General features: G+C 42.3%; 1 protein-coding gene across 8 annotated transcripts in view; it reads left to right on the forward strand.

Moving 5' to 3' along the window:
• The window catches only part of LOC147013515 (SH3 and multiple ankyrin repeat domains protein 3-like), a 522196-nt gene that overhangs the window by 229323 nt on the left and 277426 nt on the right, over window positions 1-15447 (forward strand). For all 8 annotated transcript variants that reach the window (XR_015051346.1, XR_015051345.1, XM_085855370.1 and 5 more), the window contains 2 exons: window positions 998-1064; window positions 5408-5680. Coding sequence is in view for 6 of the 8 variants with exons in the window: in XM_085855370.1 (XP_085711496.1) it covers window positions 998-1064; window positions 5408-5680 (340 nt within the window). In the remaining 2 variants the exon portion in view is untranslated. The remainder of the gene's footprint in view (window positions 1-997; window positions 1065-5407; window positions 5681-15447) is intronic.

A 15447-nucleotide genomic window follows, 5' to 3' on the forward strand; every position in this document is an offset into this window, starting at 1 on the left:
ATATGTATACATATATATATATCTGCACATTGTCACAGCACTTTGACCCTCACAAAATCCAAACAACCATGTAATCTCAAAGCACACGTGTATTCACATTCATAATTAATCAAATGTATGACATTGAAATAAATTAACTGACATAGTTTGGTTGGTTCCACATTTTATTATACAAACTGAGAGAGATCTCAATAATTCCTTCACCTTACTGACTGCCTGATGATATGATGACCTGGATAATCACATGGGAGCCGGTCCTCATTGAGGTTTCAAACCTTTAGTCCCAGAAAACCTTTTAACAGTGGGTTCACAATGTTCGTTATATTTGAAGCTCACCAATGAGGCAGAGGGAGGGTGTGAAGAGGAGTGGGAGAGAGAGGGAGGGTGAGGGAGTGATGGGGAGGGAGGTAGAGAGAGGGGGGAAGGGAGAGGGAGAGAGAGAGAGAGGGAGAGAGGGAGAGAGGGAGAGAGGGGGAGAGGGGGAGAGGGAGAGAGGGAGAGAGGGAGAGGGGGAGAGGGAGAGAGGGAGAGAGGGAGAGAGGGAGAGGGCGAGAGGGGGAGAGGGAGAGAGGGAGAGAGGGAGAGAGAGAGAGATAGATTCACATTCACTTTCTCAAGTTAATTTCACGGCATGGTGGATTTGGGAAGGAGCTTGCAAACAGGAGGAGAAGGAGTGAGGGAGATATAAGGGATATTGCAAAACTAATGGGCAATGGGGTGGCAGGATATTTCAGTTGGATATGTGTTCTGCGTTGGAATTTTGACATAGATAATTTAACCCTCAACTGCTGTTGGTTGTGGTGGTAGTATTGTGGCTGTTAATGATGTTCAAACAATGAGCACTACATTGTGGAACCTTTGGACAGGTGCAAGTCCATATATGCTTTCCATTTAGTCTTATAAACCAGAACCTGAGCCTGCATTATTCTTTATCAAATGTTTTGGATGTTGTGGAATACCTTGTAATGTGCAATATTAATCAAATCCTTGCTTGCAGGTGGCAATTGTTGCAGGAAACTTTGAAATTGCTGAGATAATAAAGAATCACAAGGCTACGGATGTAGGTTTGTGATTACACCTCTTACCACTGAGTCTCCCCTTCTCTTTCATCATTCCGTTTCCTTATACCCCTCCTATGCTGTCTTTCTTGCATCCTTTGTTTTGAGTCCTTTCATGTCTACCTTTTCATATTTTGTCCCGACTTATTCCATGTCTTCTGCATCTCTGTCTTGCTTCTCACCTTTCTTATTTTCTCATTTTATCTTGTGACTTTTTCCATACATGTTTTATTTCTTCCATTTATAATTTGCTTTTTCCATCCATAATTTTCTCTAATTTTAACAATAATTTTTAGGGACTTGATTTTTTAAACATTGTCACGTGATGGGGGGGGGGGGTGGGTTCAGACCATCCATTGGTGTATTGAAGGTCAAGTCATGTCTCTAAATGGTCATTTCCTTAAATCTGAACCCAACTCCTCTTCATTGCTGAATCAAATTGAGCCATGTACTATACAGGAGCCTCTCAATGGGTGGCCTGTTCCAGCACTGCTGGAGTTTCACAATGAATGGAAAGGCTGGGGACTTCATTATTTCATGCTGATAGGCTGCAAATTGGATCTTCACCTTCCCAATCCATTTGGCACACTGTAGACCCTCAACCACTAAATCCAGGCTCCGAAAGAAAACTAATGTCTTTGGATCAGCCAAAGCATACACAGCCTGGATCAGCGAACATAAAGAGATGATGTGCTGGCCCAGCTACGTGTGGCTCAGGCCACACACCCTACATGGTGTTGGTTCTCTCCTCTCTTCTTCCTGGTTGGTAATCTGTTTATAGGCTCTATCGATAATGATCAAGGAGGTCAACATTCATTGGTGGAAGAGATATCAACCTCAATTGGCAGAAGAAACATGTGGAATCAACCAAATTATTCCTAATGGACACTTCCTGAACCTCTTTCTTGGGTCAATCATGCAAGTCATAGCATCAGTCATACTCGGGGAAAATATGCAAAAACTTCAGATTTCCAAATTAAACTTGAAATGCAGGCCAAAGTCTACCAAAAGTAGGCATCTGATTTCTTCCGCCAATATATATCACCTGCATTTACACAAAACCTCATTCTCTAGTTACGTACAATAGGCACAAGTTTTGCCAGTCAGAGAGGCTTCACTGACTATCCACTGGATGCACTGGTGCAAGATTTGAAATTGATATCGTCAGAGTTCAAAAAACTATCCAAAATGTATGTTGTCTTCCAGCATGAGGAATGTCTCCTGATCGAAACTGGCTCCTTGGAGTATAATTGTGTGGGGATGTTTATCCTTTTGTTACCACAATTGCTGCATACAAAAAGTCAAGAGAGTTTTGTGGCTGTATCCATCTTGTTCACCTCTGCATTCACCCTTTCTCTCATTATTACCCATGTCCCTTATTTCTCTACATCTCACTCTTTTGTCCCTCAACCCTGTTGTTGGTGTGTTCTCCCCACCCCCTCTCTTAATCATGTTATTTTTGTTCTGTTACATCCTGGACCATTCTGTGTTCTAACCCCTCCATGAGCCTCGATCCTGTATACAAAAAAAGAGCATCCCCAGCAGAATATTCTCTGTTTATGTCCCTGTTAATTGTCAAATTTTTGTGTATGCTACTTCTGGGGGTACTTTGATATTAAAAACAATTTCTTTCTTCCGATATACAACAAATATAAAATATCCACTAAAATGCACAATGCTCTCAGACTCCACTGCCTATATTGCACAGCATTAGCCAAGTCGGCTATTTATCAGCTATAGGGCAACAGTTTTGTTGATGAAACAAACAACATTGTTTTCAAGACGGGCTGACCAAACGCTGGTCAGCCTTTGTCTTGTTTGAGCAGCTCACAGTTGCTGTTAGATTGTTGCTACCTATTTCAAAATGTTGGACAGGGTCCCAGCCAACTTCACATGTAGATGGCATACTTTATATCAACTGCAAGTGGGTTAATTCCTTTCAAAATCTGAGTGCATATAATAGTGATGAACTTAATTATGATCAACAATCGTGGGCTTTTAATGGCTTTTGTTTTTTGACTTTTGACGAGTTTGCATGAACAAAAACAAACATGGCACAAGAGTTAATTACAACTGGAAGAAACTCAGATTCTGATGTCAAGGAGTTTCAACTTAAAGTTTCTGATCGCCTTGTTTCTATAAATGGTAGTTTTAATACCTGGAACTTCTCACATCATTATAAGAATTTTGAAAAAGCTGTGAGGTCTGTTGCAATGGAAGTTATCCTCTGACTATTAATTTACAATTGTTCACTGGTTTTGACGCCAATACAAATTTTTATTACTGACCCGAGGCATCAAAAAGCTACATAAATCGAACAAACAGTTTAAATTGGAGTACCTCACCACCATCAGAGCATTTGAATGGCATCAGATGTGGCAATAAATGCGAATTGTTGCTCTCAGTTTACCCGCTCGATGACAGAAGATGCCATTTGCATTTTTGCTGTCTCCATCACGACACTGTTTAGAATCATGTGCGGGCACGGGCAACTTGCTAGTGTGTTTTTAAAAGGTCAATGGACTATCTAGTTTTAAGCAATTCTGGTATGAAAGACATGCTGCAAAAAAAGGCTTTTGTTGAATTGCTGCAAAACGTGTCGATATGCCTCCAACCTCTGCAACCCTTGTCAATAGGAGCAGTTAAGTCACTTGGACAATGAACTTTCAGAATTGTCACAGATGAGCAAATGATGAAAAATCAATGTCACTTTGGAATCAGTAAATTATCTGTCATGAAAAGGAGTCACTTAGAAAATAAGAATAAATGACCTGTTAGCAATGAGCAAACACCAGATAGCATGAGTGTACTTCATTGATGCTGGTCCTCTGAAGAACAAGGGACAACTGCTTGAAGAATAGACTAACCGCGTGAAACAATGACAACTCCAAACCAGTTTCTCCTATAAAACTTGTTCCAAATGACCTGGCTATGTTGAGTAAACCATGCTAAAAACATGATGCAAATCAGATATGGGGTTATATACATATGAAGTTCACAAAAAGGCACATTTTTTTCATCCTGTTTTTACCTCTTGACAGCAGCACAGCTACCTTTCATACCTTCTTCCATTGTCTTGTGTCACACCTGCTTTCTGCCACCCCTGCAAGCCTCAGTCCCTCAGCACCACCCTGTCATTCATTACCTGTGCATTGATTTTTAGGATATATATTTCTGTTTGCGCGTATGTCAAATTATGGTCAAGGTGATACTTGGCGATGTTATTTTTCTCACGCATGAGCAATGAAGGATTAAAAAGGAATAAGAATATGACGTTTACAAAACAAAATAAATCAATGCTCCAAAAATCACAGAATACCCGAAAAGCAGACAAAATTCTTTGAAAATTGCGAATTTCATTCTAAAGTGAAATTATTCTGGCCCCAAAGGTGATTCAACAATGGGTGTTGAGGAATTAATTATCATTTCACAAATTGAAGAAGGCAGATGTGCAGTTCATCACGTTACTCATATGCCCTGAGGCCGCTGTCACATGACTCGCATGCCGAGTGACGATGCCACATTCGTCAACTGCCTGGTGCAGCCGCCGCATTCCTCACCTACCTGCCACATTCCTCACCTACCTGCCACATTCCTCACCTGTCTGTCCACATTCCTCGCCTGTCTAGCCATATTCCTCACCTGCCTGGCCATATTCCCCGCCTGCCTGGCTGCATTTGTTGCCTGCCTGGTTGTGTTCCTCACTTGCCTGGCACTGCCATAGCTGCATTCCTCATATGCCTGGCAGCATAGCCACATTCCTTGCCTGCCCGACGCTGCAGCCGTATTCCTCGCCCACCTGTTGCAGCCACCATGCTCTCCACCTACTTGGCACAGCCTCTGTGCTCCTCGCCCACCTGGCATTGCTGCCGCGCTCCTCACCTGCCTGGCACTGCACTACTGCCGTGCTTCTCACCTGTCTGGCGCTGCTGCTGTGCTCCTTACTCACCTGGTGCTGCTGCTGTGCTCCTCACCCACCAGGCACTGCTGCTGTTATCCTCGCCCACCTGGTGCTACCGTCTCGCTCCTTGCCCGCATGGTGCTGCTGCCGTGCCCCTCGCTTGTCTTATGCTGCTGCCACACTCCTCACACACCTGGCACTTTTGTCGCGCTCATCGCCCATCTGCTGCTGTCACCACTCTCCTTCCCTACCTGTTTTGCCGCATAGTTCCTCATTTGTTTCTTACCATTCTTTCTACATCTCAGAATTTTTCCAATCTCTGTCTTTAATCTGACTCCTTATAATTTTCCCAACATTGTCTGTTTGATCATTTCCTTTTTTAAAAATATCACATGTATCAGCAAATGCCACCACCATTTTCCCTCACCTTTCTCATGCTTCCTTGCAGTTCCCTTTCAGGAAGTGCCAAGTTATTCTCGTCGCCGTCGATACTACCTTAGCCAATCCTCACTGGCTGGGCCTCCCTCTTCACGGTCGACAGCCCTGCCTCGTGCTACCAGTGAATCGAGCCTGATTGCCCGTCCATGCACCCGACAAGAGTGGCACCATGCTGACTGGCACCATCCTCAACATACTCAGCACCCAGGAGCACCTGTCATGGCGTTACCACATTGCTATCCATATCATGGGCAGGCTCGAGTGCGCTTCCCCTCTGGGCAGGGTGAGCATGCATGGGAAATCATGGTAAATGTATGTGAGGAGTGAATTGGGCTTTAACAAGCACAAAATATGAAGGTGTGTGTGTGTGTGTGTGTGTGTGTGTGTGTGTGTGTGTGTGTGTGTGTGTGTGTGTGTGTGTGTGTGTGTGTGTGTGTGTGTGTGTGTGTGTGTGTGTTGTCTCCATATGCGGATTTCAGAATGTGAAACGGAGCCCTCCCCGGTCTCAAAGTATCCACCTCTGTGTGTTCTTGCACATATGTGTGTGTGCGCACGTGCACGTCGGTATATGTGTGCATATGTGTGTATGAAAATTGCCGTTGTTGCCTGCTATCTCCACATATGGGTTGGTTTCAGGAGGTGAAACGGTGACCCACCGGTTCTCACAGTATCCACCTCTGTTGTGTGTGGAATTTTTACTTTACACAGCGATATTTAATTTTATTTAAAAAATAAATAAGAGTTGTTCTATTTTTTAAGCTGGAATTATAAAAAGAAAACAAAATTCATACTTCAGTTGTTGTTTTTTTTAAAAAATTAAACAACTAAAAATCGATATTAATTCAAAGAGAGTTCAAAGAAGACCTTATCCTACGCAGCCTTGAGAAAAAGGACATGGCAAGGGTCTTTAAACTTTTGCTTTGCGTTTCCAAGCACGATCTGTATTTCCTATGAGCCGCAATTTTGTCTGAATGTCGATATTCCCCAATGCTGAGAGTAACGAGCCTCATGTTTCGGTGTTGATATGTTGATTCCTTCCAACACATTTTTCATCACCCCCAACTTACCACGTCTGCTTACTACCATCACCCTCTTCTTTACCCTAAGACTGTGGCTCCTGTTCCTGTCACTGTCCATTCTGTTGAAAATTCTTCTGCACTATTTTTTTATCGATACACTTCATTATCTTAAACATCTCGATCAGATCTCCTTGTTATCACCTCCTTTCTAATGTGAGAAGTCGTCTCCTTCAGCTGCTCCTCATGGCTTGATCTCGCTAGACCCAGAATCAGTCAAAATTCTCATCGTTTTGTATTTAAATGACCACTCAATTTGTTAACAAGTCAAGTTGATTTGCTGTCCAGGTAATGTACATGTATTGTGCAAGGTAAGTTGCGTATGTGTTCCCTTGTCCCATAAGATATCACACGAGTTGTATGATCTATACATATAAACGCCCTGTGTATTTATTTCTCTGTCATGGAGGAAGTGACCTCACATTCACTGAAGTGATGTCATGTTCATCACTGAAAGGGAGCACATGCAATTTCAGTGTTAGCACCATTTGCCATTTTGTTTCCACTCAGGAAAGGTGAATTTATTCTGTCCAAAGTAAAACTACATGCATCTGAATTTGGGTTGGTTGTATGACCATTCCAGTTGTTTTCACAACTACTGTATAATGCTAGAGGTGAGACATTCATAATTTTTATTTGTTATAAAAATATATACGGGTGAGTAATTTTACTCAGTGAGCCTGGTGTTGGCGCAGTGGTTCGGGCAGCGGCTTGGGATCCAAAAGGTCCTGAGTTCAAGCCTCGTTGGGCCACTGAATTAATACACCAGGGGGTTGACTCAGCCTGTCCTTCTGAGGTCAGCGAAATGAGTACCAGTATACTGGGCCGGCGTATACCCTGGTTAATATAGGTGTACCATATCCCTGTGTCTTAAGAGGCGACCAGGGTTGCGTCAGGAAGGGCATCCGGCGTAAAACATGTGCCAAATTACTATGCGGATCATACGGATGATCCGCTGTGGCGACCCCTAACGGGAGCAGCCGAAAGAAGAAGAAGAAGAAGAAGAAGAAGAAGAAGAGTAATTTTACTCAGTCATTTAAAATTCCATTGTCACTTTGATAACTAGAAGGGCACTTGGTAGAGCGCATACCTCCGCCCTGTAATGCCTGATCCATGAGAACATTTCTGGCCCAAAACATTTTTGAGACATCATGCTATATATCATTCTTGAGCCCTATCTCTCATTGGTGAAGAATCACTTTAAAATTCTAGTTGTAGGATCCAGATCAAGATCTTCACCAAAATCGAATTAATTTGTCTTGGTCACACACCCAACGTATCCACCAAGTTTCATCCGAATCCGTCCACAACTTTTTAAGAGATCTTGCTTTAAATCGTTTTTGGCTCTATCTCTCAATGGTGAAGAATCACTTAAAAAAATCTAGTCGTCAGATCCGGATCCGGATCTTCACCAAAATCTAATCAGTTTGTTCTTGTTACACACCGAACCTGCCCACAAAATTTCATCCGGATCCGTCAACAACTTTTTGAGATATCATATACACAGACAAACAGACAGAAAGGGGGTAAAAACATAACCTCCTTCACCTTCGGTGGTAGAAGTAATAAATATATTCCTAAAATAATCACACTTTTCTTTATGAAACAATAGTAAATCCACAAGCCTGTGAGTTATATTCTTTAACAACTGTGCTGTGATGATAGTCATTGGGGGGGGGGGGGAGGGCTTATCTTGGCCTGGTCATTTTTGACTGGCTTTCCTTCGAGTCATGGAATATGTGATGAGGATCATGAATATATGATAATACATGAAAACCTTTGGCAAGGAAAGTTAATATCCCTGGGTAAAGCTGTAGGCTTTAGATATAGAGAGTTTGACAAATTGCATTGCTGAGTTGACTCACTGTATAGACACAGCTATGATTGAAGATCTACTGATGTGGAACCATGACCAAGGTTGTGCAATCCACTGTTTGGAGAGGTTTGGGGCAGAAAAGGTCGAAACCTCGATGGAGAACAGAACTCAACTGATGATCCAGGTAGTGGGAAAATCAGTCAATCACTCACAAGTTATGAAAGTTCTTGCTTTAGGCATACAACTGTTTTGAGGTTTGGATTAAAATGAAATCAAGTATATAGGTTGGAGTAAAACCGGTATCATTTACAGTCGTGGCCAAAAATATTGGCACCCTTGCACTTTTTTCAAATAATGCACCATTTCTTCCTGAAAATTGTTGAATTAAAAAAATATTTTGGTATCCACATATGTATTTCTTTGGTTTGCAGTGGAACAAAACAAAAAAAAAGCGGAAAAAATTACTAAGTCTTAGCTTATTCCACACAGAAATCCTAAAATGGCCTGGACAATATTATTGGCACCTTTTATAAGTTGTTATCAATCATTAGATTTGAAGCAGGTGATTCTTTTTTACTTTGGAATTGAACTCACCTGTGGTAAGTTGCAGGTGCGTGCAATATAAAAATCACTCATTCAACCAGTTTGAGTCGAGAAAAGGAGTCATTCTGCTGTTTTGTTTCACTGTGTACCGCAATGAGCATGGAGAAAAAGAAAGAAAACCAGAGAATTGTCTGAGGAAGTCAGACATATGGTCGGAGACCCAGGAGGACCCCACTGCTGAGAGAGAGAGAGAGAGAGAGAGAGAGAGAGAGAGAGAGAGAGAGAGAGAGAGAGAGAGAGAGAGAGAGAGAGAGAGAGAGAGAGAGAGAGAGAGAGAGAGAGAGAGAGAGAGAGAGAGAGAGAGAGAGAGAGAGAGAGAGAGAGAGAGAGAGAGAGAGAGAGAGAGAGAGAGAGAGAGAGAGAGAGAGAGAGAGAAAAAAAAAAAAAAAAAAAACGGAAAGCCTGACTGGAGTTTGCCAAAACACCTGAACAAGCCAAAATTCTTCTGAGAGAATGTCCTGTGGACAGATGAGACCAAATTAGAGTTTTTTGGAAAAGCACATCATCTCTATGTTTACAGAAAACAAAAATGAATCCTTCAAAGAAAAGAACACCTTTCCTACAGTCAAACATGGAGGAGGTTCAGTGATGTTTTGGGGTTGCTGTGCTGCCTCTGGCACTGGGTGCCTTGAATGTGTGTATGGCATCATGAAATCAGGAGATTACCAAGGCATTTTGGAGCACAATATTCAAACCAGTGTCAGAAAGCTGGGTCTCTGTCGAAGGTGATGGGTCTTGCGGCGACAATGACCCCAAACACACTTCAAAAAGCACCCATGAATGGTTCAAGACAAAACGCTGGACTGTTCTGAAATGGCCAGCAATGAGTCCAGATCTAAATCCCATTGAACACATGTGGGGAGATCTGAAAACAGCAGTTGGGATAAGGCACCTTTCAAATCTGGGAGAACTGGAGCAGTTTGCACAAGAAGAGTGGGACAAACTAATAGGAGAGAGGTGTAGAAAGCTAATTCATGGCGATAGGAAGTGCTTGACTGCAGTTATTTTGTCCAAAGGCCGTGATACCAAATATTAAGTTGAGGGTGTCAATAATTTTGTCAATGCCATTTCTTTTTATTTTCTGATTTAAAAGGATATATTAAGTTCTAAAAAAAACAAAACAAAGGTTCCGCAGTAATAACAGTGAAATAAGGAATTGTGGAGACAAAATACTTTTGTGAATTTCAACTTATTTTTGGAGAAAATTGTGAGTTATTTGAAAAAAGTGACAGGGTGCCAATATTTTTGGCTCTGACTGTACAACATCCTTTAAATGTTAATGTAGTCATTGCTTTATAAAAAGCCATTACTGTTCAAAAAATGATTATAATTTTTGGGTGAAACAGAATTGTGAAAAACAATGACAGCTCCCAGAGTCCATGAGATGTTTGTTCGCACTCGATATTTTGAGTAAATTGACTTTATACACAAAGGTTGAAGCTCATTGAGGAGCTAAACGATAAAGGGCAGAATGTGCACAGACTTACAAGAAATGAGTGCAATGGCCCAGAGAGGAACAGATGGGAAAACAACTTTTGGTTGATTGATTGTGTGTTGATAAAATACTGAGCATCAAGCAAGGGAGCAGTACATACCATTTATTAAAGTCTTTGGTTTTACTCAGTCGGAATTCAAACCACCAACCACCCAGACTTTGAGCAGACATTTAAACCATTACACCACCAAGGCTGGTTGTAATGAACACATAATGTATTGTAATGAACATCTGGTCGATCCTTACTGGGCTCGAACCTGGTGACGCTGGAGTTAACACTCCGCAAGATGGCCTGAGAATAAAGGCTTCAATATAAAGTAGAGATCGCCAAATATTGACTCAAGAAACGTTTTGATCCTCAATTTGGTTGCACAAATCGTAATGTGAATGTAACTCGCAGGCGCTCCCTGGCAATTCACTCATTCACAGATAAGCAATCGAACCCCACAACCACAGGAATAAGAAATAACGTTTCACAAAGATGGATATAAGAAACCATAGCAGGAGGTTCTGCAAAACTACAACAGGTCCAGAAATAAATGTGAAGAAGACATCCTGATCGGGAAATAAAGCACTTATAAATGCTAAAGGTCTCGTTCTAATCTAACTTACCTTGTCCTTATTCACACAGATTCTCTGAAGTAGTAATCGGACACATAGAAGAGGAAAAAGGGTTGAAAGATCCTAGGGGAATAAAAGAAATGAGGGTGGTTCAGGCTTGGTAAACCCAAGTGAGGTGCCCTTGCCGAGATTTGATGGGATGAATAGGCAACAATTTCCCCACATATGACATGCTGTGAGGTGGGTCTCTGGGTGAACTCGAAGTTTGCGTCGCCAGGATCACTGAATGAATGGGTTCCTCCTTCCACTGGAGGAGGTCTGTAGAACCACAGCGATGCTCACATAGGGAGTCCTGGTGAGGGCTTCCTTAGAAAGGCTGGGAGAAAGAAAGAGCACTTGCCCCTCAATCTGTGGATTCTCAGCTCAAACTCGAATTTCTTCCCCAAAATCCATTTCAAAGCCGTCCCCCGTGTGACGTCATTAGGCACGTCCATTGATCGCCTGGCTCCTGTACACCGCTGATTAGCCTGATTCAGAATGGGACGAGTAGCCTTCAACTCGATAGCCGCTAGTGGTGAGGCCACTGAGGAGAGAGATAAAATGGTATCATTCAAATAAACAAATTAGAAAAATAGCACATTTAACAGTCTAATCTTGCTTATGACAAGTTACAGATCACAGATTAAAGTCGAAGTTGGACAGTCAAGTCACAGCACTGTCTGTTGTTCGGTAGATTTCCCTAAATCCTTCATCAAATTTCCGTAGGTAACACTCATTCACAATGCGATGAATAGTCTGATCTGGGTGACCACAATCGCATGCTGGGCTGTCTTTGAAATTGTGGAGGTGGTGTGATGTCCTTGCATGGAGAGTACGGATCCTGTTGAGCACAGACGACTGTTCCTGGGGGAGGTCGAAACCTAGAGACTGATCTTTTGTCGGATCACTCACCAGATCTTTGTGAGCAATGTTGTTGGCTGTCCAGAGATTGTTTTTTTTTTCATTTAACAGTGAAAAATACAAACACCATCTTGGCAGACTTAAATTTGGGTTTACAATACAGTATATCTAATTTAAACATGCCAATTAGGACATAACAAATCCACCAATTAACCTTTTAACCCTCAAGAGTCCATTTTTGTTGAAGTACTTTATTGAGGTAATACTTGTTTTAAATTTTATCACTCTTGCTTTGTCAGTCTCATGGAGAGTAATGTTGGATCAGAATTGTGAGGTAACCATTCCTTTCACACCATAAGGAACATAGAGCTGCCAAGGTAGTTTCCTTTGTCCAAGGAGTACAATCCTGGATGGGTCGCAAGATACTCGAATGGCTTATTTCCCCAGTAAGCTGGTAATCATTTTGCCGACCTCAGAAGGATAACAGGCTGCATCAACCATCCATCCATCAGGACCATACTCTGTACAGAGCGTCATTGCTGCCAAAGCAGCCTCCGGAGCTATTGGGCACAATCCTGGACAGGTCGACACTCCAACACAGGACACTCCATTGGCTCAATAATCCCAGCACGGTGGTACTCATTTTGCCGACCTCGGAATGATGATAGGCTGAGTAAACCCCACCTGGTATTATTTAATTGGCACGACAGGGGTTCAAACTCAAGACCCTAAGATCTTAAGCCAGCCACCTTAACCGTTCAGCCAACACCAGGCTTTGAATTTTTAGGGAATCAGAGTTAACTCAAAATGTATTCCTTGTTCGTGTTTGTGATGTCAAAAAGGACAGCATAACTTTTAAACTCAATTACCACTTCACTTGGCTGAATGACATGTTTGATTGGTGAGATTAAAATGACCTTTAGGGAACAGTAAGTATTACCATTTGTTTGTGCGTTGATTAATTTTTTTCCTCTACATCACGTGATATTGTAAATTGATTTAGATTTGATGGCAGATTACTTCATTAAACTACTGTGTGGCATATACAGCGACTTAAGCATGTGAAGAACCATTTGTGCAATCTGTTTCATTGTTGTGAGAAAAGAAACTGCTGCTTATTAGGAGCTTCATACTCTTCATGGAGATGACATATTCATTTTTTTTTTAATTGAATCTTAAATTGCTTTCACTTCTCTCTCTCTCTCTCTCCTTGTTATTTTTAAGACTATCAGAGAATATTTATTTTTGTTTTAAATTTTTCAGGAAATGTTTAACCTCATGAAAGTTGTGTCCTGTATTTGAAGAAATTGCACTTATAATGCTTGAAATGTTTTTACTGCATTTTGTCCTTTCTCTGATGATTTTATACCTTCCACGCTGTTGATCAGGCTAGCAGGATAGCCGAGAGGTGTGCGGACTCACGTATGAGCCGTCGAGCCTGCGTTTGAATCTCTGCCCAGTTATAAACTGTCATTCTGGTGTTTCACAGGCATGGTGAGGCATCAATGTTTGTGCCGTCCCTTGGATGGACGTGAAACGGGCGTCCCGTCTGTCGGAATTAGTTGGTGGATGTTAGAGATACTACCGTGTCCTTTACGAAGACTGGGCGAGCTATCACCGGCACCCTGAGTAAATTACAAATGCCTGCGCACTCGGTTGAGTATCCTGCATTGGGTAGTTATCCATCCAGGATTGTAACCCAAGCCAAGAAGTTACTTCTGCAGAACTGACGTTCTCGACAGAGTAGGGTACTTTATGATGTGTGTCAGAAAATATTTAACGCCATGAAATTTACAAGTCCTATATTTGAAGAAATTGCACTAATAATGCTCGAAATGTTTTTATTACATTTTGTCCTTTTCCTGCTGATTTTCAACCTTCTGCACTGTTGATCACAGACTGGAAAGATAGACAAGAGCTGTGTGTACTCGACTTAGAGCCATATAGCCTTGGTTAGAATCCTGGGATAATTATAAACTGTCATCCTCGTGCCTCACATTTTACCATGTTATTTCCACAGTGGCAAGTCTCCCGTAGTTATATGCACAGTTTCCCTTCACTGTGTGGTTTCCCACGGCTTTGTTCAAAATCCATGATGCTGCCTAATGTACGGAATGTGAAAGTAATAAAAATATATTTGCACAAAAGAAAACTAGTCTTTATAAGGCCGAGTTAATCTGCATTGGCAGGAAAAGGCGGAAAATGAACTTTCTCAATCAAATGTTGACAGAGATATGCTAATTCCACCATGAGAAAAAGGTGAAGCGATGTTTCAGACATGAACCCTTCTCTGAAAGCAAAATGGAGGAAATGGATGGATGTAACATGCTGTTGCGGGAACAGTCATGGGGAGTAACGGGTGTAAAATAGACAAGTCATGTTATTCATAAATGTTCAGCATAAGTGTGTGGTTTCTGTGTGAAAATGATAGAGCATGTGTCGAAGTTTGTTTAGGAGCTGATAACCATGACCCTTCACCACTGTAATGTGTCTACAACCTTCCCACCGTGCACCCCTCCCTTATTAACCCTCTAAATCATTCCCTCTTTAATCTGTCCATGTGTGTTTCTTTAAAGTGAAACTGATTTCACCAGCTGTGCAAGCCACAGCACCCCACCCCCACACCAATCACCCAAGGACAGCAAAAGCAACGTATTGCGGCCATGTGCCAAGTAATAGCTGCACCCGTAATGACAACCGTTGAACCAGCCTGAAATCACTCACAGTTATGGGTGTGGCGAGAGAAGCCAGGCGGGGAATGGGAATTAATGAGCGCACTGTCGCGAGGTAAGAAAAGTTGAGGGGCAGGAACATTTGAGGAGTTTTGTTGGCATGGCACCGGATGAGGAGCTCATAGTTTGAATGGAGTGTTCGTTCAGAGAATTCAGCGAGAGACGTCCCACGACGCCCAGCCAGTTAGATGTGGTGGACGAATGAGAAAGGAAGAAGCGATGCCAAACAAGTGTGCATGCCTCAAAGGCTACAGGGCCCAGATGCGGTCAGCCAGACACGTCTCTCCCTCTTGCCAAAGACTCACTATCTTTATCTCCCTCGCCTCAGCCACCACCAACCCAATGCAAACATCATGTGGGGACCAGGTTTCTTTCCTTGTCTCGTGACGTCTCCTATCTGAATTTTCTTGGTGTGATTGAGTAAGATATCACGTAAGCCGTCGCAGTTCTTGGGCGCAAAAGCATTTTTGTACACAAATAATTTTTGCAATATGTGTGTGCATTTCCTTATTCTCCCTATCCTTTGCTTTCTCATTTATAATAAATCTGTGTTCTCGCTACTCGTGTGTCAGCCTTGTGCGTGTTTTGAAATTGTGGAATTGTAACCGCAGCACAGGTTAAACTCACAGCTTTTGGAAATGTGATGCCAAACCTCATTAGGAGGTTGTAAAACTACAGCGGTTCATCCTGGGTACATCGCTCGGCACCATCCTTCCAGATGGACCAACTGGTTATTGGCGACAGATCTCGTTGGAGTTTCTGGTCGTCGGAAACTGAAGAAATGATCTGTTCGACTTACCTGGCAGATAACGTGTGGTCTCTAAGAACCATCCGTCGCTAAATTGGTGATCGTCCGAGTGGAAGATG

The sequence above is a fragment of the Eptatretus burgeri genome, chromosome 14 (assembly GCF_056783735.1).
Source record: "Eptatretus burgeri isolate ZD-2024b chromosome 14, Ebu_testis_v1, whole genome shotgun sequence".
NCBI classification, from domain to species: Eukaryota; Metazoa; Chordata; class Myxini; order Myxiniformes; family Myxinidae; genus Eptatretus; species Eptatretus burgeri.